General features: G+C 56.7%; 1 protein-coding gene across 1 annotated transcript; it reads left to right on the forward strand.

The window, feature by feature from the left end:
• The first annotated feature begins 1802 nt into the window (after positions 1-1802).
• LOC307198531 (TSC22 domain family protein 4) lies at positions 1803-17214 on the forward strand. Its single transcript, XM_079945490.1, has 9 exons — positions 1803-3011; positions 3442-4483; positions 6735-6901; positions 11879-11927; positions 12364-12567; positions 13498-13570; positions 14241-14296; positions 14561-14950; positions 16697-17214. Exons 2-9 carry the CDS (start codon positions 3722-3724, stop codon positions 16928-16930), a joined length of 1935 nt encoding a protein of 644 aa, XP_079801616.1. The 5' UTR covers positions 1803-3011; positions 3442-3721; the 3' UTR covers positions 16931-17214.
• Positions 17215-22824: the final 5610 nt, after the last annotated feature.

The raw sequence follows: 22824 nt of genomic DNA on the forward strand, positions 1-22824 counted from the left end.
GGTGGGGGGCACTGGGCCAGCGGAGCCGGCGGGGGGACTCGGAGAAACGTCGTGGGGTGCAGGGGACCCGGCGCCAGCCCGTCCCCGCTTTGGGGCGTCCACTCCTTGTAGCCCCTCGCCCCTGCCCGGCAGGGCCGTGCTGGGTTTGGTGTCCAAGGCCCCGGCGGAGCGAAGCTGGGCGCAGGGCGCAGCGGCGCCCCCCAGCGGCGACCCGGGGCCTGCGCCCACGCGCGTACCCCGTGCAGCCGGCGCTCCCCGGGTGCGCACACCACGTCCGGCCCGGGCGAGGTTGCGGCTGCGGGGCCCGGGGTGCAGTGAGGCGGCGAGGCCGGCAGGGGGGGCCGGTTTCCGGGCTGAGGGGCTCTGAGAGTCGGGAGCTGGACCATCCGCGTCTTTGTCCAGCAGGGGGCGAGCTCCCTGGGCCGCGCCCCGTCTTCCAGCCGCCCCCCAGGTACAGGGAGGGCACTGGAGCTGGCTCTCTTGGTGCTCGTCGCCAATCCCTGCAGGTTCCCAGGGGTCCAGGCCTGTTTCACCGCCAGGGCTCAAAATCTTTTGCCCGTCCGCCCCCGCGGCCCAAGTCATCCTCCCAGTAACCTTTGACTCCGCAAAGTAATGAATATAAAGAATAAGTCGTAAATGGCCCCATATATTAAAAGGCTATTACAAATGCCCCTGGGAGAGTTAACACATTAAAATACATAACTATCCTTTCACATTTACACCTTAGTGTGAATAAACTCTTATTTATTCATTCAACAAACATTTCCACAGAGACGAACAATGTCCCTGGGACTGTAGACACGGAGGAGTCCAAGGTGATGTTGATTGTCTGAGTTGGTGGGAAGAGGAGGATGCAAAGATAAGGTTGAATACTTTGTAGCGAGCTATCGCAGAGGGAAGGAGGATCTGGGGGCGGAGCAGCGGGGCTGTGTTCTGAATATTGCCAGAGGGGAGAGGGTCTGGGGGTGGGGGTGGGGCCGTTGCGTGGGAGGCTGCTTCCTGCACCTCACCACTTGGGAGGCCTCAGGATCGAGCTCCGGTAGTCATTGTTACCATTTGAAGGGAGAGAGACAGGCAGATGCATTTTAACGAGATAAAGATAAACTGGGGGCAAGGGGGTTTGCATTATTTTGTTTTTGTCTAATCCTAAAGGGTGGTTAAAAATTTCCATGAGCTAAAGCTGAGGAAGGAAGGATGTGTCAGACAGCCCAGAGCCAGTCTCAATGCCATCAAATGCTGGCTCTGAGGCCTTGGGCAAGTAACCCAAGCCTCAGTGTCCTTAGCAGAGCCACTGGAGCTCAAAACCCACCCCATTTCTGCCCAGGGCTGTTTTGAGAATCCATGAGATAATTATGTAGAGTGGACAAATATGAAGAATTTTAATATGCTTGAAAAGAGTTCCATATGACCCAAATTAATTAGAATCCATTTCCTTCTGAACCTGGGAGTGAAGGCAGATACGGTCGTTAGACGCTGCTTTTGCTAAAATAATTCTTTTCAGAATGTTGTTGGGGGGCGCAAAAAAGAGAAAATGGAAGTTGGAGGTTTATTCTTTCATGCCAAGCACATAGTAGGCCCTTTATGAGTGTGTGTGGATTCTCCACAGTGAGCAGGGGATGGGATGGAGAGGTGGGAAGAGTGAGAGGTGGGTGTGTGGGGAAGGGTCCAGGCTTGTGGCCAGCCAGGTTCCTCCTTCGGCAGGCACATCTGTACGGGTGCCTGTGTGTGACCCGCGGTTGGAGAGAAAATGCAAGTCAGCACCTTCCTGAATGTGTCTCTGTCATTTCTCTATCCCGATCTAGGGAGCCAGACAAGGACACACCTGAGTGTGAGAAATGTCCCTACTCTACCACTGATAGCCTTTCTGAACGTCCTGGGTCTCAATTTCCACATCTAACAAGAGGAACAGTACGATGTTTGGGGTTTGATTCAAATACTCCAGCACACTACAACAAAAGATATTGAAACAAGATTGAGTTTCAATTGTGAGTTGACAACTGTTGAAACCCCCTGCTGGGTCCCTAGGGGTTCATTTTACCATTCTCTCTAGTTTGGGGCATGTTTGAAAATTGTCATAAGGATCCACTTGAAAAAATAAGGACCGGGGAGAAAAACAGTATCTTCCTCGTACGGTTGCTGTGAAAACCAGCGACGATATGACAATAACAGCTGCAGCAGCACCAGAACAATTTACTGGGCGCTCACGGAGTAGCAGGCACCCAGCAGGATCCTGGTAAGTTCCTCCCCACTCTTCCGTGCGTCCGTAGGCCAATGGCAGCAAGTGCCTACAAGTAAGGGAATCCCGGGCCTCCCCGCAAACTCCTCCCCTTTCTCTCCGCCCTCCGCGGCCCCTCCCTCCGAGGAAGAGCTGGGCTGGGGCCCAGCAGGTGTGGGGTTAAGGCATCCTGTTCCGGGCCCCTGGAACAGCAGCGGCAGCGGCAACTGCACCAGCAGTGGCCGGGGCAGACCTGGCCCCGGGCCAGCTGGCTGGGAGCCCCAGGAGCGAGAAAGGGCGGAGGAAGGGGAGGAAGAGGGGAAAGAGGAGGAGGAGGAGGAGAGGAGCAGTCAGCAGGCCCGAGGAGGCAGGACTTCCTGGCGTGGGGGTTGTCAACAGCCCCGAAAGAGAAAGACCGAGAGGAGCGGAGGGAGACCCAGCGGTGCCACGCGGAAGGAGACTTGGGAGAGCCACTCGCCGCGACGACCACCGAGGCGGCTCCACCTGCAGGGTCGGGGGCTAAGGCGCCCCCTCCCGCATCGGTCCGCAGACCCTTGGGGCTTCGGCGGCCGCGCCTGGGCTCCGCCAAGGAGGCGGGGGTTCCTTCTTTTCTGGACAGCAAACTTTCCGCGGAGATGCCTTTCGGGGCGAGGTGCGGCCCCCGAAGAGGACCGGCCAGCCTCTGATTGCCGCCTGCGCCCCCGAGCTGCTGGGGCCACAAGGCCCCGGGGAAGGGACAACCCAACATCTTAGGCGGCCGGGACCCCCGGCCCAGCTCGGTGGCCGCGGCCGAGAGGTAGGGCTCTGGGTTGGGCGGGGCGGCGGGGCGGCGGGGCAGGGCCTGCCTCAGGGATGGGGGAGCTGCGGTGCAGGGGGCCTCGGTGGCCCAGCACAGGCCTCCCGGCGGCCTGGCCGGGCTGAGGAGCGGCTTCACTCCTGTTCACCCAGGCCTTGGAGCCCTTGCTCTTGGGACGACTTGGGTCCCGTGAGTTTGAATCCCAGCGAGAAATGCCCAACTTTGGGTCTGGGCCGCCTCTTCCTGCTCTCTGCGCCCGCCCGGATCTGTCCCCTCTGCTCTGGTCTCTGTCATTTCTGTCTCTTTGTCTCTGGCGGTTTCCCCTTCCTCCCCCCATTCCGCTCCCCAGAGAGGAAGCCCCGGAGGTGGCCTGCCCACTGCTTTCTCACACATTCTCTCTCTGTCTCTCTCTCTCTCTCTCTCTCTACAGTTTGCAAACTCAGCTCTGGAGTTCGGCGGTGGCAGCGACAGCAGCAGGAAAAACCTGCCCCTGCCCCCCCAGCTCCCGCCACCTCCCCTACCCTGTTCTCCCTTCACCAACCAGGCACCCCCAGTTCCCGTAAGGCCCTCCTGCCATGTCGGACCCAGACATCCCCAGGGGCCCTGATGTCCCCACCATGTGGCCCCCCTGTTCCAGGGGTGCCTGAGCCCCTCGAAGAGCCACCACCGCCCCCCTGCCCACCTTGGCCCAGTCCTGAGCCCCAGGGACCATGAGTGGGGGCAAGAAGAAGAGTAGTTTCCAAATCACCAGCGTCACCACGGACTACGAGGGTCCGGGGAGCCCAGGGGGTCCAGATCCCCCTGCCCTGCCGGCTCCCACTGGGCCCCCGCCCCGCGTGCCCAACGAGGAGCCCAACCCCGAGCCAGGGGGCAAGGGCACCCCCCGGAATGGCTCCCCACCGCCTGGGGCCCCCGCCTCCCGTTTCCGGGTGGTGAAGCTGCCCCAAGGCCTGGGAGAGCCTTATCGCCGAGGCCGTTGGACATGTGTGGATGTTTACGAGAGAGACCTGGAGCCCCCTAGCTTTGGCCGGCTCCTGGAAGGGATTCGAGGGGCCTCAGGGGGCAATGGGGGCAGGTCTTTGGATTCCAGGTTGGAGCTGGCCAGCTTAGGCCTGGCCACCCCTACCCCACAGCCAGGCCTGTCTCAGGGCCCCACCTCCTGGCTCCGCCCGCCCCCCACCTCCCCTGGACCTCAGGCCCGCTCCTTCACCGGGGGGCTGGGCCAGCTGGCAGTGCCCGGCAAGGCCAAGTTGGAGACAACCCCCCTGTCAGCCTCCGCGCCCCAGCAGCGCCCCCCAGAGGCCGGGACGGGGGATAGCGCGGGCACTTCCCGGGCTGCCACGCCCCTGCCCTCTTTGAGGGTAGAAGTGGAGGCAGGGGGCTCAACAGCAGGGACCCCTCCACTGTCGCGTACGAAGGATGGAGCTCTGCGGCTGAGGATGGAGTTGGTTGCTCCAGAGGAGATGGGGCAGGTAAGAGCTGGGTTCAGGGTTGGGGGAGACACCTGAGGGGTGGTGCTTGTCGATTTCGACCTTGGCCTCTGCTTCCATACTGACCTCTCCCCGCTCCATTGTCACCTGTCCGTCACATCAGACAGCCCCGTCTTTTTTCTTCCTGCTCTCTCACTTGGCCCTTGTTTTCTCTCTTAGGCTCCGTCTTCCCCACGTTCTGCACTTTCTTTCTCTTTGGTTTTTCATTTGTTGCCTTTGGCCCGAGTCTCCAGCTCCAGGTAGCCCAGTCCTGTCTCTCCATCATGGAGATGTGACTTCCTCACTTTGGCCTTCACCTTCTGTCTTGGTCTCACTTCTTCACGCACTGAGGGTGGAGGCCCCAGGCAGGGCTGGGGTAGTTGGGCCTGCTGGGGTTGGGAGGGAAGGGCAAAAAGTAGGCATTCCACTGTAAATTTCTCCTTTGCAGTTCCATCTCCAGTTGGGTGTGTGGGGGGGTCTTCTTTCCACTCACCACCCAGCCCCACCTCCAGCTTTGTCCCAAAACAAACTTCCCCAAGACATTGAAGAATTGGGTGGGGGTGAGGGAACCCATTACAAGGACGGGACGTTGGCTGGTTCGTCTTTTCTACTCCCAGTTGTCAGTCTCAGTTCCCTGCATCTGGGTCTCTCCAGGATCAATCACTGGGGGTGGCCACCATGCGGTGGGAGAGAGGTGGGGAGCCGCCGAGAAAGAGTTAAATCCTTTGCTCATTCTGCTTCCTGCCTCCAAAAGACGAACAAGTCTGGGCTGGGGGGCAGGATGCCTGGGTCCTTGGGGTGGGGGGTGGGCAGCAAGGGGTGTTGCATGTGTCTGTCCTGAAGGAGAAAATAACACGTTGGATGCAGGAGGAAAGGCAGGTAGTGTGAGGATGAGAACTTTTCCCCTTCTTGGCCTTGGGCACAAACCACAGTATAAAAATAACCTGAGACTGTGTGTCTGGGCCTTGTCAGGACCGGCTCCCCCCACCCGCTCCTGGTCTCAAACTCACGTCTCTCATGCCACCCCCCACTTTTCTTGAGTTCTTTCATTCAGTTCCTACCCCAGGGGAGAAGATGCGTTTTCTTTACTGGTCCCTGTGCACACACTCTTCCAAAGCAAGCTCCCTTTGCCCCCAGCCTCAGCTCTCTCTATCCTTAAGCCCTGCCTGAGCTTCCCTTGGGCCCACAGACCCTGCCCCTCTCCCCTCTGTGCCCCCAGTTCCCTTTCCTTCCCCCACGTCCTGATTCCTTCTTATGCCCCTGCCTCTGTGCCGCTGTTTCCCTGCCCCAAAGTTTGTCTTCCTCCTACACTCCCCCATGCCTCTTCTCCCCGGGGTTGCCTCTAACAGGGGCCTGGAGGAGGGCGGGGGGCACCACCTGGGCCCCCTTCCTCTGTTCTGTCCCACCAACCACCCTGGACTCTCTGTTCTTGGCTTTTTCCGAGAAGCTGGGGCCTCCTGGGGCCTCACAGAGGCGTCTTGTTCCTGTGGCCCCCGCCCTTTTGCAGCCACCCCCAGCGCCTGTTGGGCTGTGTGGGTCCACACCCAGGCTCCGCCTCTCTCCATCTCTGTAACCGCTCCGGTCCCCAACCCCCAAGAGCCAAGCTCAGGAGCAGAACTTCACCTGAGTCCCTAGAAGTTTGAGAGAAGAGGCTAGAATGGGTAGGGGAGGGGGGAGGAGGGGGAGGACCAGTTTCTGAGGATTCATTCTACAAATGGTTGTTGAACAAACTACAAGCTCTGCCCTGTGGAGCTTACCTTCCAGCAGCAGGGAGGCAAAAATACTTTAATTTCAGATAATATTAGGGGCTATAAAAAAATAGAACAGTTCAGTTGAATTCACGAGTCACAGGATGGAGAAATGCCTCTCTGAGGAAGTGACATTTGAGTCGCCTTAAGAAGTAAGGTAACAGAAGGCACAGTCTCTGACTGGCCTCTGATTAGGGGTCCTAGTTCAGGTGGTGGAAGGGTACTGGAGTGCAGACCAGAGCCCCTCTCTGATACCCCATGAGCCACTTTTTCGAAGCCACTCACCCAGTCCTCAGGATGGATGCTGTTTCCCTTGTCTCTAGTACCTCCTTCCCCAGATCCGGGGATAAGAGGGTCTGCGGGGGCAGGACGCCTGGGTCCCTTGTCTTCAGAAGATGGGGGTGTGTGGGGAGAGCTGGGGAGGGAGGAACACTACTAGGCAAGTTGTAAGGTGGCTGGATCCTTTCTCTCACTCAATGTGACAGTTCCCACCTGTCTGTCTCCAGGTGCCCCCACTCGACTCTCGCCCCAGCTCCCCGGCCCTCTACTTCTTCCCCGATGCCAGTCTGGTTCACAAGTCTCCAGACCCCTTTGGAACAGCGGCTGCCCAGAGCCTCAGCTTCGCCCGCTCCATGCTGGCCATCAGTGGCCACCTGGACAGTGATGACGATAGGTAGGTGGGCTCCGGTTCCCCACCCAGCACCTGGGAAAGCTGAGTGAAACTGCCTGGTAGGTGTCCTTCCCTCTACTTGAACTTGGGGAGGACCCCTTAAACTGAGAAGCCTGGCCTGGGCATAACACATTGGGCAAAGCTGATTTGAGACCTACCCCCTCCCTGTGGAGAGAGCTGGGTGGGACTCCCTGGCTTAGGACTGTCAAATGGTAGACTTTTTTAGAGTTTGAAGGGAGTCATTGTTGTCAAATTCCAGAGCTCTTGCAGATTTAGCGATCATCTGGCCAACCCGAAGAATTTACTGGCAAATGTTCAGGAGACCAGAATAGGGAGTCGGTCTCCTCCCAGTTCTCCCTCTCCCTGCCGAGGGGAATGGGACTCCTGCAGGGTCCACGCAGACTACTTTAGGATCCTGGGACCTCTGGTACCAAGAAAGCATGTCCCTAAGGTTCGGTTCTCTGTGCTAGGATCACCATGGGGGCTAAGCACTCCCCGGAGGCCAAGGCCAAGCCAAAGCCATGGAGAGGCTGGCTGTCGGTCACAGGGAAGGCACAGGAGAGCAGGATCTCCTGGGGTTCGCCCTTCAGGGGAGAATGTCCTGTTCATGGCACGGTGGGCAGAACTTCCTGTTTTGAGGGCCAGGTTTCAACGTAGCAAAGTCAGCAAGCTGAAAGGGGAGGAACAAAATAGCGAGTCAGATGGCCTAGCTGCTCCCTTCTGGCTGTGGACTGATACGAACCCAGGAGAGGGGCCAGGGAGTTGCCACTTTTATTTTGGAGGGAGGAGTGGGACTTCCGGTTCGAAGCCTGGGGGAGGGACTTCCTGTTTGGAAGGCACTAGGGGGCGGGGCTTAGTGGGAAGTGGGGGACTTATTTCAGCGGAGTTTCTCCTTCCTGCCTTCCAGTCACGTGGCGACCCCGCCCCCCACCCCCCCTTCTCCAGTCAGGGACTGAGGCCTTGGGGGGGGGCAGAGAGAAAAGAGAAGGGGGGATAGGGGCCGGTGGGATGGAGGGCAAGGGGCCTGGTGAAGGTACTTGGAGAATGAGGGACAGAGCAGGGCTGGGCAGGGAGCCGCATCTGAGCTCCCTGCTCTAAGGAATGTGTGAGGTGTGAGGTCGGCCAGGCCCGGGAGAGTCACCTGCCCCCATCGCTGCTATTCTCAGCGCTTCCCACCCGCTCCCCTCCCACTTGGGAGGTTCCCTGGCACGGAGGGCTCCCTGTCCCTCCCCCACCCCTGTTGATTTGAGAGGCCAGCTTCCAGCTTTCTCTTAGAGAGTTCTGCCTCTAGAAGCCTCCTGAACTCTATTCTTTTGGCTTGTCCCCTCCCTCCCCTCCTCCCTCTGTCCCACCCCCTCAAACACCCCAGTCTGACCGGTCTGCCTCCCAGCCTCCACTTTACTCTGCTGAGCTCCAAGCCTCTGGGGCTCAGGCCCAACCCCTCGTGCTCCACCCTGCTGGGTCACCGTGTTTGGGCTGGGCCACCTCCTTGGCCCCCTGGAATGGGGCGTGTAGCCCCCACCTCACCTCTCTGGTGTGCCGGGAGCTGGCAGAACAGGGTCTGAGTGGCATGGGACCTCCCTTTTGAGAGGGAAAGTGGACTGGGGTATTAAGTGCCTGGATCCCAGATGGGGAGTTGGGGATGCCTGACCAATCCTAAATCTGGGGATGGGAGAACAGAGGGTACATGGTGAATTCATGCCCCCAACAGGGCCTGGCAGTTGGGAGGTACTTGAATAAGTGGATGGATGGATGCATGAGGGAATGGTTGCATAGGTGGGTAGACGGCCAGCATGGGGGATCCAGGCATTACGGGGAATGAATTCCAGGAACTCAGGAAAGAAAAGGTATGTTTATCCAGTGCTTCCTTGGGGTCAGATGCTACCTCTTATGTCACATAATTCTTAAGAGCAACCCCAGGATCCCCACTATCCACATGAAGAAACAGAGAGGAGGAGGGTTTTTAGAAACTTGCCCACTGTCACCAGCTAGTAAGTGGCAGGACTGCTGTTGGAGCCTGGGTCGGACCCCAAAGCCACTTTCTCTCCCCTCCTCCTGGAATGCCTGTGTCCCAAGAGAAGAGGAGGAAGCAAACATCTCTGCGATGCCCTTTCTCTCCAGGACAGAGGCAGGGACAGCTCTCCCAATCTGGGCAAAGAGCCATCCCCCGCTAACCCCCCCACCCCGATCCAGGAGGGAGTGTAGACGGGGCAGCCAGGCTCCTGGGGGCTCATCAAAACACGGTGAGGGAGCAGGGCTGGCCCTTGTCCCTGGCATCAGAACCTCCCCACCTCTCCCAGATGTCCTGTTTCTTCATCTGATCCTCATTTTGAAGCTGTTTCATTTGACCTTCAAATAGGAAGACCAGCCTCTACAGCTGTCCTTGCCCCAGGACCTAAGAGTCCTGCAGGGCCAGAGTCCCCAGGTGTGCATGTCGTGCTCTGCACAACTCCAGGGGGCGCCACTCACATTTGAAGTCACTGTTGACACTTGAAGTCATGACAGTTTTCGAGAAGATGGCAATAAGTCTTGAAAATTTTATTCTGACTCATACAAAGTTGCTTTGGGGGCTTGTGAAGGCTGATCCGTCCAGTCAACCCCAAACTTCCCACTCCTGACCCTGCTCAGAGATCCCAGCACAGCGCCAGGCAGACCTTCTCTCAGGGGTTCTCAAAGGGAGGGCTTGGGTTGCCAGAGTCCTGGTCCCTTGAAGCGTTAATGTTAGAATGTGCCAGTGGAAAGTGCAGTCAGAAACTCTCCAGTGCTAGTCAAACAGGAGATAATCATCTGTCAGCCGACAAATGTTTACTGTTGTATTATTCCTTTATTTCTGGCAAGAAGGAACAACTTACTTGGCATCTTTACTGAGTGTTCGCCAAGCAAGGCCAGTGTTCCTATTCCTGTGAATCTGCCCCTCTTTGGTCTCTGTGTGTCTGTGTACCGGTGGCTGGGGGGAGAGTTCTGTGGTGGCCCAGTCTCCACCCAGGTGTCTCGGTTTGAAATAGCTTGAAAACTGCTTTGACGCTGCAGCTGGCTGGCTCGCTCTGCTCTCAAACTTGTTTCTTCTCCCTCTGCTCTCAAACTTGTTTCCTCCCCCCAACCCCAGGAGTCCCAGGTCTCCGTCCCCCACCTCATCCTGTCCTGCTCTCTCAGGCCTGGTCACCCTCTTCGTTACTCCACCTGTCAGCGCCTTCTGCACCCAGAGCTTGGATGGGAAATGGAAAATTCCCAGTGCCCTCGTGCTCCCTTCCTGGCTGCAGGGCCTCATCCAAGGGTCACCTTGGATTGAGCGCTAATTCCCCCCACAGGAAAGCAAGTTGGAACTGACAACCAGGAGAGAGGGCTGGACAAGGGAGCGCAAGGGTGAGGGAGGCGGCATGTTGGGGCCACCTTCCCTGAGAGGGGCAAAACGGGGGGTTGGAGGTCAGGACTGGTGATCCTGCGGTACTGGGAGGCATAGGTGGAGGGCTGGCCCCGGGGCCGAGGCAGCTGAGGCAGAAGCTGGACAGGTGTGGGTGGTGAGCCGCAGGGTGAGGCAGGAACCTGGGGCCTGAGTGGTGGGGAGAGGGAGCTTTGGAGGAAAGGACAGGGTGCAAAGGACGGTGCAGGTTCTGGGACCCAAAGCCTGGGCTTGGGGACTCTTGAGCCAGGCCTGAGTCGACCTCTGGTGGCCACTTAATAAACTGCAGCCAGACCTGCTCTCCCCTCCTTGTCTTCCGTTCCCAGGACTCTTCAGAGCGCCTGCACTTATTCCCAGTATCCCACCTCCAGCCTCACTTTCTCACCTCTCCTTATGCCCTCACTCCCTCCAGGATCCCAAACACCAGACTCGGGTCCCAGGTCCATAGGCTGTACTCGTGTTTCAGGCTCTGTTTCTGTTGCCGTGGTAACTTGCCCATTCCTCCTCACCCTCACTGTGGGAGGAGGGGAACTCTCTGGCTAGGCCCCAGGGGTCATCCCTGCTGTGGGCTTTGTTTCAGGGAGCTGTTCATAATCCAAGGAAGACCACAAGCATATCAGAAACACCCCCCACCGTATCGCCTTCACTCCCTTTCTCACCTCCCGGCTGAGAGCAGCTGAGGCTTGGAGGGAGGCCAGTGTTCGCCCAGAGGGGGCAGGATGGGGTCAGAGGTGGGAAGAGGCCTCCTGGGGCCAGGCTGTCCCTCACCCTTCACACCCTTCCCTGCCCCAGGCCTCTGGCCCCGCAGCCCCTCCCCCGACTCGGCCCCCCAGCTGACTGTCCTCAGCCGGCCCCCCTCCCCTCCGCTCTGGGATTGGTGCCAGGGTGAGAAGGGGACACTGGCACTGACCGTGTCTGGGAATTCCCGCCCACCATGGAGCCGGCGGGAGGGGGTCCCCGTGTCCCTGAGGAGCCAATAGCAACCAGGCTTTGCCCTGGGGAGTGGTATATAGCTTTCAGGCCAGCACCCCCTAGGCGCTGTCTCCTTTCTGCCTGCCTGGCACCAGCCAGACTCTGCTCTGCCCGGGGGGGGCTTTGAGCCCCCCAGGCAGTCCTTATGATACAGCGCTCTCCCTCTGGGGAGGCCCAAGGATCCTTTCCCCTTGGGGATGGCCCAGCCAGGGGTCTCAGTCAAGTCCCTGGTGTCCTCGTATGAGACCCGAGTGGTGGGGATGGCTCCGGGGCCTCCCCGGAAGAGGGGCTGTGTCTCCTCTCCTTGTTCCCCTCGGGGAGCATCCCCCATCCGAGGGGCATCTGGACCCCCACCGCACCGGGGCCTGGGGGGGCCCGGGCAGCGGCCCTCACCCCGTCGGGGGATGGACAAAACTCTCCTCTCCCTGATTCTCTACTGTCACAGGTACAGGCAGGGGTGTGGGTGGGAGGCTGCAGCAAATGGGGCTTGTGGAGGAGGCCAGAGGCTGCTCTGAGAAGCACCTGGAAGGCAGCAGGCTGGGGTGTCCAGACACCTGGCTTGGCACCTGTTCCTCCTCCTTACCTCTCATCTCCCTGTGTCTCTCCAGTGGCTCCGGAAGCCTGGTTGGCATTGACAACAAGATCGAACAAGCCATGGTAAGAGAAGCCATCTTGGTCCCAGCAGGTCCCGGCTCGTGTGCTGATGCCCAGGCCCCTGCCTCTGTTGGCCGGCCCAGTACTCCATCCCTGCTGTCCTCATTATTAGGGAATACTGGCTTCTGCTCCTCGGCCTGCTCCCAGCTGGGTTCCCTGGGGTCCTTCGCCCCCTCCTGAACCCTTGACATACCTTGCTTCCTAGCTTGCTCCTGGCCCCCGTCTCCGTCTTTGAGCCCTGACCTTGCCTCTGTCCGGCATCCGTGCCCATCCCGATACCCCACCCCCTGCGCCTTCCCTGTTTGACTTCTTCCCCGGTGGTCCCCCATCATCTGGGAGCAGGACGCTCTCCCACACCTGGCTCCTCAAGGCACTGGGCAGGGGATGAGGTTGGGGTGGCCTGGGACCCCTGACGCTTTGCCTATCCCTGGACCCCCAGGACTTGGTGAAGTCCCACCTCATGTTTGCGGTCCGGGAGGAGGTGGAGGTGCTGAAGGAGCAGATTCGGGACCTGGCCGAGCGGAATGCCGCGCTGGAGCAGGAGAATGGACTGCTGCGTGCCTTGGCCAGCCCCGAGCAGCTGGCCCAGCTGCCTTCCTCGGGGGTCCCGCGGCTGGGGCCCCCAGCGCCCAATGGGCCCTCAGTCTGAGCCTCCCTTCCTTCACAATGTGCCTTTGGGGGCCGCCACAGCTGCTAGGCCTTGAGCCAGCTGCCTGCCCCCTCTTCCTATGCAGCTTTAATGCCCCCTGATCCCCGGGGATGGGAGTTGAAGGCTCAGAAGTGGCCTGTCCCCCGCCCTTCCTTGATCTCCCCATAGTGCCCAGGGACTGGGCTGGGGCATCCCTAGACCTTGATGGAGGAGGGAGGGCATCAGGACAGGGTGTTAGATGGAGCCCCCCTCCTCCCTCCCTAGGGGTCAGTGTTCTGGGACCGCCCCGGCAATAGATGGCTTGGGGGTGTTGGAGGCTGCCTGGCAGACATCCCCACCTTGTTCCCTGGAGTGGCCCCCTCTCCTCTGCCCAGGGGAGGGAGTACGGAAAGTATCTGGAAGTTCTGGGATTCAGGTTGTTATTAAAATAATAATTATAATTAAAAAATCCGAAGAAACTTGAATCTGGAGGTTGGCATCTCGTTGCTTGTGTCCAGATGCGGGACCTGCACCAACAGTTTCCACCTGTGGGAGAGCAACTTGAGGCTGTGGGCTCCCCTGGAGATCTTGTCCAGACTGCGGAGGTTTAATGTGGCTCAGAGTGGAGATGCGGAAGGAAAAGGGAGCCAGCGGCCTGGGTCCTGGGAAGGGGCAGGCGAGGCGAGGTGGGGGTGGGTGGGTGGGGGGCGTCGGCACACGTGCTGGTGGGGGACAGGAGAACAATGGAGCCTTTGGTGATTGTGCAGGATCCACCCCCCGGCTTCCCAGCGTGTCCCCTCTGCGGGCTGGATCTGGGTGGCTGCTTGGGGGTGGGGCGGGGGGCCCTGAATGGGCCCCTTGTCTCAACCCTGGGTGTGGGCCAGGCTCCCCGGGCACACGGTGCCCTCGCCAGGCCTGGCTGGCCTCCGTGGCCTCCACCCCCAGCTGGCTGAGGATGGGGCCCTGTGGGTGAGCAGGCCCCTCCCCGACAGCCTCGGCTCCGGCCCAGGCGGAAGAGGCAGGTAGGGAGACGGACCCCATCTAGTGGGGAAGCGGGGAAAGCGGCAGCCTCCACTTGAGGAGAACCCCGGCCCCACTAGGGGGGACCTGCTGAGAGTGGGATCCTGGAGGCAGACCTGGTTTGTACTCCCCGCCCTGTGGCTCCCTAGGTTTATGACTTGGGCAGCTTCTTTGGTTTTTCTGAATCGCAGCTTCCTCCTGGGTAAAATGGTGCTGACAATAATACCTCCCTGAAGGGCAACTGGGAGGGTTACGTGACATCAGACATGGGAAATGCCCAAGGAGTACCAGGTGCTCAGTAAATGTTAGTTTTCCTTCCTTGGATTCCGGGGAAGGAGGGCCAAGGGTGCAGGGATTGGCTCCGGGGATCCTGGAAGGGTCTCGGGGGTTGGGGTCAGGGCCAGGCAGGCTCTCACAATGGGCTAGAACCCTCCCTCCCTCTGGGTTCTCATCAACTTTGACTCCTCTCCCTGTCCCAGGGAGGGGAGGAAGGGCCTAGGATGAGTCACCGGGGGGAGTTTTCCTCCTGGATTCTCTATTTCTTTCTTCACTGCTGTGCTAGAGGCTCCCCAGAGACCCCTTAGGTGGCGGCCACTGGCCTGCAGCCTGTCCTCCCCACTGAACTGAATGCCGGTTCTGCCCCCTGCTTGGGGCTTGTGTATCGGAAGAAATGGCCGTGGTCCTGAGGTTCTTCCGACGGATTTGGCGCAAGATTAGTCACTCGGTGAGTTTCAGAGATCGCCCCTTCCTCTTGCCCTGCTGGGGTGGGAAGTGCTGGTCAATGACCTCTAGGTCACAGAAACCTGCACTTCCTCACCTCGCCTCCCTCCTCTCCTGGCCACCTGTGGCCAAACAAGATGGAGAGGGAGGTGGTGAGGGACAGGACAGCTGGGGAGGAGGCCCCTTCTCCTCTGGGCCTTCTGTTCTGACTGTTGTCTCTTGCTCTGCCCCTCACTTTTGTCTGTCCTCTCCCTGTCTCGGTTCTTAGGTCTTCTTCTGGAAACACAAAGCTAAGTCAACCATCGCAGAATTCACTGACTCCAAGAAAAATGAGTTGAAGGAGAAGGAGTTGGAGTTGAAGGAGTTGAAGGAGAAGGAGAAGGAGTTGAAGGAGAATGAGTTGAAGGAGAAGACTTCCAAGGTGTCTGAGACTTTCAAGTTGGTTGAGTCCCCCAAGGAGGCTAAGGTCTCCAAGATGGATGTGTCCTCCAAGGCGGCTGACCCCTGCGTGTTGGCCAAGACCACCACGGACGGGGCTGCGGTGGAGGCGGGCCATGGGCCGAGATCGCTGTTGCAGCTGCCCCGGACTGCCGTCAAATCTGTCTCCACGCTCATGGTCTCCGCCCTGCAGTCTGGCTGGCAGATGTGCAGCTGGAAGGTCAGCACGTTGTCCCCCTTGTCCCCAGCAGCACCCCCCTCCTATCCCCCATGACTCATTCACGCTGGTGGGAATGTAAAATGGTGTGGCCCCTCTGGAAAAACAGTGTGGTCAGTTCTTCTAAAACTAAACATGCAGTTATCATATGGCCTAGTGATTGTACTCCTGGACATTTATCCCAGGTAAATGAAATTTTATGTTCACACAAAAGTCTGTACGTGAACATTCATAGCAGCTTTATTCATAAGAGCCCAAACCAACCCAAATGTCCTTCAATGGGTGAGTGGTTAAACTGTGATATATCATGGAATGATACTGCTCAGCCATAAAAAGGAACAAACTATTGATATATGCAACAACTTGGATGGATCTCAAGGGAATCATGCTGCGTGAAAACAACCAATCCCAAAAGATTATATATCGTATGATTCCATTTATACTATATACCATTGCAGAAATAACCAAATTAGAGAAGTGGGGATCCAGTTAGTGGTTTAGTGGTTGCCAGGGGCTGCGCATGGAGGGAGAGGCGGGGGAGATGGGTTGGTTATAAAAGGGCAACATGAGGGATCCTTGCGACAATGGAAATCTCCTGTATCTTGACTATGGTAGTTGAATTCATGAACCTGCACGTATCATGTAAAATTGGGAAGAATTCAACACACACACACACACACACACACACGAATACAAGTAAAACTGGAGAAATATGAATAAATTCAGATCAGTGGATTGTATTGATGTCAGTATTCTACGATACTACTAGAGTTTTGAAAGATTTTACTATAGGGGGAAAATAGGTAAAGAGTATAAGTATTATTTCTCACAAGTGCATGTGAACCTACAATTATCTCAGTCAAAATTTTAATTTAAAAAGGGAAGTGTCTAGGTTACTACCAAGTCAATTTATTTTGGTTTTGAATTAGGTATTACTGCATTAATAATAATTTTTGAAAGTTCACCTGGGGAATTCCTTGGCAGTTCAGTGGTTAGGACTTGGCGCTCTCACTGCCGAGGCCCAGGTTTACTCCCTGGTCGGGGAACTGAGATCCCACAAGCCGCGCGGTGTGGTCAAAAATAAAATAAAATAAAATAAAATATTCTGGGCCGGGAGAGAGGCATCAGGTAGAACAAGTTAATGGATTGGAGTGATATTTAAGAGGTAGAATTGTTGTCCCACGTGGTTGATTGCATGACGGTGAGGAGCGAGGGAGAGACAGACATGAAAACAGGCTGGAGCCATTCACTGGAAGGAGAGCCGACTTAGGGGAGAAAGTAACGACTTTAGGGCGTTGGGACAGGATGAGTTGAAGTGTCAGAGGGACATCTGCAGGGAGACGCCTAGGAGGCAGTGGGATATACAGGCCTGGAGGTCAGGCGAGAGCTTTGGGTTGGAGACAGAGTTGGGGGTGTCATTCTGGCCTTCATTTTAATGCACTCTCCATGGAACCCTAGTGGGGACTCAAAGGTGGGTCGGACATGGTCCCTGTCTTCCAGGAGCTTGCATGGTGGTATTGAAAACAGATGAGTCCGCAGAACAAATAGTGCATAAAATGTGGTGTGACAGGGTGAACACCAGAGTAGAGACAGGCCGAGAAGGCTTCCTGGAGGAGGCGTTGCCCAAGCTGAGGCTTGACAGGGCAGGTGGAATTAGACAAGCCTTTGCCGTTTATCTGCAGGTGGTTCCACCAGTGGTTTCCCCCTAGACCAAGCTGTTCATCTGTGCTCATCTTCTCTCTTTCACAGTCATCTGTGAGTTCTACCTCAGTCACCTCCCAAATGAAGACCGGGTCCCCTTTGGAGTCGAGAGGGACTGAGATGCTGCAGGAAGTGTACCTGGTGCTGTGGGCCGTTCGGAAACGACTGCAGCGGCTGGCCCGCAGGCAGGAGAGGCAGCGACGGCGCCACATCCGGGCCCACATCTGTCCCCAACCTGACCCAGTTCAGGGCTTGAGACAGGATTCCCAGAGTCCCCTCTAGGGGGGAACCCCACATCCTCAGAAAGCCCCCACCTCACTCTTAGGTAAGGTTGATAGGAGAGGTTAGGGCAGCAGGCCAGGAGTTGTGGGTGAGGAGAAGTTTTCAAACCGTCACCTCTCATCGGGACCCCAAGGCCTGGCCTGGGGGCCCACGTACTCTCCTTCATTCCTTTTATTCAATTTGTAAAAAATTATCAAAATGTTGGGAAATAAATATCGGAAATTTCTGAGTAGAGGTAGAGTGTGTTTGTGGATGGCCCGAGGCACTGAGGGGAACTTGGGTGGGATAGGGAGGGGCACCTGGGGCGCTGGCCCAAATATGTGTGGGAGTAACGGGGGTCGGGGTGGCGGGCAGCCCCACACACACTTTTAGGGGCTGAATTGCCTTTGGCAACTGTGCCGGGCCAGTAACGATAGTCTCAGAGGCACCGGTTCATTGAGGACATGCTGGGTACCAGGTGCTGAGCCTGGGCTCTCGCTGGAAATCCTACAAGACAGACTATTGCTGATGTTACGGGACTTGTCCAGGGCCCTACGGAGAACGAGACCTCGCTGGAAATTCCGCCTCCTCAGCTGGTCCACTGCCCTGCCTCTCTGCCGCTCTTGGGCCCGGCCATGGCGAGGGTCAGGGTCCCTCACTTGGCGGACGCGCACACGCCTCAGGCTCTGTGGGCCCCGCCCCTGCCGAGGGCGGCCGAAAACTACAGCTCCCAGGGTTCCCGGCGGTGAGGCTGGGCCGCCGGGCGCAAAGGCCCCGGGCCGGGGGCCAGCGGTGTCGGCGGTCGGAGAGCGCGGGAGGGTGTCTGCCTGGCGCCGCGGGAGCAGAGGCTGGAGACCGTGGCGATCTGGTGCGAGGTTGGGGGGCGGGGGCAACACGAGAGGAGACCGTGGAGCCTCAAGTCCCCTCTCCGCCTTAGCCTGCCGTCTTGCCGGGCCACGCGAGGGCGCAGAGGTGGCTCCCCAAGGAAAAGCAGGGATATTTCACGAGACGATAAAATTCGGGGATGTCAGAATTCACAGGGCTTGGAGGTGGGGGAAGGTGCAAGGGCTGGCAGCCGCGCCCGAGCCTAGGGGGCAGCAGAGGCCCTGGGAGCGGGGGAGGGACGGCTGTGCTACTGGGTCTTGCTCACCGAGAAATTAGGTGTGAGCAGGAGGCGTGAGCAAAGCTGGGAGCCGGTGAGCAGCAGGGATGGTTTGCTGGAAGCGCCCAGTTCACTAGAAAAGTCAGCAAACTCTCCTCCTGGCCCCCAACCCCACCCCCCGCAGCTCTGGCAAAGTTGGACACCATTGCTGGGAATTTGAGTGGCCTTTCCCAGAAGTCCGGAGCAGCCCCCGGCTGCCGTGCCCGATGCCCTACAGCTCTGCTACCCTGAGCCTGTTAGCTGTGCACCGCACCCCAACATTTACAGCCCTCGTCATACCACCCACCACTTATTAAACACCTACTGTGACTATTTTTATGTCTTGTTCTAAGTACTGTAATTCTCACAGTGGCTTTATGATGAAGTATTATCACTTCCATGTTTTAGAGAGGAAAACTGAGGGACAGAAAGGTCATGTTTAAGGTCGTGCAGCTTTCATTCATCCAACGAATGTCTAGCTCACACAGGACATGTTACATACATGTTACACAGCAGGTGTTCAATACATGAATGTGGTGGCTTCTCCAGGAATCAGTTCTGAGCTTAGCCTGAAGCCAGTCAGGCCCTCAAAACATTCTAATACACAGTGGCTCAATTCTGGGGCTTTCAATCACCAATTATTCACCACATCTCCATTGTGTGCCAGGAACTGTTCTGGGGCCGAACAGGCCATGGTGGGTCTGTCCCAGGAAGCCTGGAGGACTAATGGGTCCCAGGGTTTTGGAGTAGTGCCTCACTGTCTAAGGTCCAGAACCAGCCCCTCCAAATCCTTAGAGATATGCTCCTCTTCCTACTGGGGACCTAATAGGAAATTTCAGTGAGAGGAGGGTAGGAAGGCTGGGCGCCCCTGAGGGTCACTAGTAAATAGCCTTGCAAGTAGCTACAGGCCCAGGAGCCAATGGGCTTGAGGCTGTGGGCTTGTGGGAAGGAATACACCTCCCATTTTTCTCTGGCTTCTTCAGCGTCGTTAGGAGGCAAGGGGAGGAAAGGAAGGTGAGTTCAGCCAGCAGCCACGGGAGCTGCTGGCACCTCCCACCGTCTCTCCCTCCCCAGACATGATGGAGTCCTGTCTGGGCTTGGCCAAGCGGGGGCAGGAAACTCATAAACTCATGGGAGAGAAAGGGATGGGACGGAGGGAGAAAGTCCATAGAACTTGCTTTTCCTAGATGTCCCAGTGCACCCAGGCAGCCTCCTTCCTCCCCATCCCAAGTAATCTAGTCCAGAGCCCTGGAGAAGGCCCGTGTTGGGACGTGAGGACGATATTCCCAACTGGGGGGAATATAGGATTATATAGGAATATAGAATTATATAGGAATATAGAATTATAGGATTATTATAGCATATAGGATCTCCTGGGGTGGAGATTTGTGTGGGGGGTGGGATTCTTACCCACCCAGCCCTTTCCTGGTAGAGAGCAGTGGGGGGACAGTGTGACCCCTGGGGAAATCTTCGTCCTGATGAGTCTTTTTTTTTTTTTGGCGGCGCTGGGTCTTCGTTGCTGCACGTGGGCTTTCTCTAGTTGCAGAGAGGGGAGACCACTCTTAGTCGCAGTGCGCGGGCTTCTCATTGTGGTGGCTTTTCTTGTTACGGAGCATGGGCTCTAGGCGCAAGGGTTTCAGTAGTTGTGGCATGCGGGCTCAGTAGTTGTGCCACATGGGTTGCTCCACAGCATGTGGGAAATTCCTGGACCAGGGCTCGAACCTGTGTCCTCTGCAGTGGCAGACGGATTCTTAACCACTGTGCCACCAGGGAAGTCCCCTGATGAGAGTTTTAAGCAGAAATCCCACCTTGGCCAAAAGAAAAGAAAAAGACAAAAAAGAAAAAAAAGGGACTTCCCTGGTGGTCCAGTGGTTAAGAATCCGAGTTTCCATTGCTGGGGGCGCAGAACTGCTGGTTGGGAAACTAAGATCCCGCATGCCACGTGGCACAGCCAAAAGAAAAAAAAATCTCGCCTTGGCAGCTCGGTGCCTTATGTCCACCTAGGGGGTGGGATAGGGAGGGTGGGAGGGTGATGCAAGAGGGAGGAGATATGGGGATATATGTATATGTATAGCTGATTCACTTTGTTATACAGCAGAAACTAACACACCATTGTAAAGCAATTATACTCCAATAAAGATGTTAATTAAAAAAAAAAAGCTCGCCTTGGACACCTTGCCCTCCTGTCCCCATCAGACCCCAAGCACTTCCCCTCCCCCAAGGCTGCTGGACTCCATGAGGCAGAGGTGGTAGGGCTATAGGTGGGCCCAGCTGGAACCAGGGGTCTTGATTTTCAAATCCCACCCATCCTAATGGGGCGGGGGCCCCTGGAAGTGTGGGGAGCAAAGGAGAGTGCTGGTCCCGGATGCCCCTGCTCTATTCTCAGTCCTGCCTCATCTCCCCTCCACCCCTTCATCATCAGATTTCCTGAAAATGTCAGATCTCTTCTTTTTCCCTGGGATCCCTCTACAATCTATTCATCACACAGCAAAACATGTCACTGCCTTGTTTAAACCTTCCAATGGCTTTCCATCACCCTTGGAACAAAACCCAAACTGTCCCCTTTGTTTAAAATGCCCTTCTCTCAGATCTTGTCATGGTGGGCTCCTTGCCCCTCTGGATTCTGTACAGACGTCGCTATGTCTTTGTGGACTCTTGCCCTGACCACCGGACCTACAGATTGGGAGAGAGCCACTGTCAAGGTCATCCTCTATCTCTCACCATGTTTTATTTTTTCATAGTACTTAACAGTATCTGAAATTATCATATTGATTTGTTTACCAGTATACTTGGGTGGCAGCAGTGGAATGCAGTAGTTAAGAGCATGGGAAGTGGTTTAAGCGAACACTTCCTTGATGTGTAATCTTGGGTAAATTGGTTAACCTCCCTGAGCCTCGGTTTCCTCGTTTGTGAAGTGGGGCATGGTAGTAGTATTGGTGTCATAGGTCTGTCATGAGGGTCAGGGAGGTGATGACTGGCACACCATAAGGGCTCAGTAAATGTTATGTGCTATTATGATGCTAATGGTTATGATCTATTGTTTATGATTATTATCTCCGTGGCCTAAAACAGTGCTGAATGAACCAGAAAGTAAACCTTCACCTAGTGTGTGGGAAGCACTTTCCAAACAGCCCTCTGGTGGAGGGAACGCCAGTTTTGGAAGTGACAAAGAATGGCATGTGCCGTGAGTAACAGGAAGAGTACTTGAGAGAGAGTCAGGAGATCCTGGTCCTGGTCTCAGTACTGCTGCCACTTTGCTGTGGGACTCTGGTGAATCCCTCTCCTTCTTTGGACCTCAAGCTCTTCAGATAAAATGATGGGTTGAAACGGCTGGTTGATCTGTCCCCAGCCAGCTTCCAGGGGGTTCCAGTCGGGTCCTGTGCTCCCTTTATCCACTGCATGCTTTTCAGTGTTGGGGACACATGGTGCCTTTAGCTCCCTCAGCTCTGCTTGCTAACAGTTCAAAGCTGCCACAGAGAGAGTTGACCCAGGGTAAAATATTCTTGGTTTAAGCCTTTGAACCCAGAGACAAAGTCCCAGCCCTGGACACTGGATCATCTTTCTACCCCTGTCCTTCCCTCCTCTTCAGCGTCATCCACGTTCGTATTTGAGCCCTGGGGGAGGAGAGCGAGTCCTGAGCCCCACTGTGGGCTGGGCAAAGGCATGAAGGTCTTGGCCTCAGACACGCAGGCAGGGTGTGTGTACAGCTGGAAGTACACACATGGATGTGCCTGTGTGCACTTGTGGGTCTCTGTAATATTTTAACTTGTTCCTGTTTTCCTCTCAGGAGTGGCAGGACTGCAATTAATTAGAGGAAAAGGTTGTAGGATGGCAGGGATGGCATTCTCTACCCTCTACCTAAGGGAAGATGTCACCTGTCAAATGAGATATTAGTCTCTAGGACTGTTGTAGGGCTAGCTTCCTTTGTCTACCCCCTCCCCCCCAAATAGGCACATGGTCCTCCAGGACTTGAGGGAGGAGGGGGATGAGAGGGGAGCACCTTTGGGATTCAGAGGGCTGGAGCTCTTCCAAGGGGCCAGGAGGGCTGCAGGCCTGGGAGCAGGTGTTTCTGGTGGTGGCCTCATGCTGAGTCCTTTGTCCCCTGGGTCATTGCTGTCCAATTTGCCAGCGCTGTCTACTCCTTACTGGAGCTGCCTATCTGCTCACTGGGTCAGTCTGCGGGGACAGGGTAGACTGGCTGGTAAGACCTCCAAGGGAGGGGCTCTTTTCTTCCCTTTTCTGTCCTCTTTGTTTCAAAAGCTGAGCCTACCTGCCCCACACCTGTCTCCCAGCTCACCTGGGATGCTGTGTCTGTCTCCCTGCTAAAGCTGAGTCCTGGCCTGCCAGTCTCCCTTTCCCTCAGTTCCTCCTGGAGCAGGTGGCTGCAGAGGGGCAGGTTTTGGAAGGCGGGGATTGGTCTTTTTGTGTTGAAGGAGGAGTCTGTGCCTTGTGTAATGAGGTGTGACATGGGCTGGGCTTGCCCAAGCTGGGGCAGATGGGGCCCTTAAGAAGATTGGTTCCCAGGGTGCAGGGAGGTCCGCACCACCCTTCTCTGGATTTCTCTCCTCTCCTGTAAGACCCAGTTGTTTTTCTTTTACCGTTTCTATGCTCTGACAATTTTGCTAGTCTTTTCTAGAGACCCACAGAGTTTAAGAGTTTGCATTCTGGAGCCAGACTGCTGGGTTTTGAATCCTGGCGCTACCACTTACTAGCTCTGTGGCCTTGGGCAAGGTGCTTAACCTCTCTGTGCCTTAGTCACCCCACCTATAAAATG

Source organism: Stenella coeruleoalba, assembly GCF_951394435.1.
Source record: "Stenella coeruleoalba genome assembly, chromosome: 15".
Lineage (NCBI taxonomy): Eukaryota > Metazoa > Chordata > Mammalia > Artiodactyla > Delphinidae > Stenella > Stenella coeruleoalba.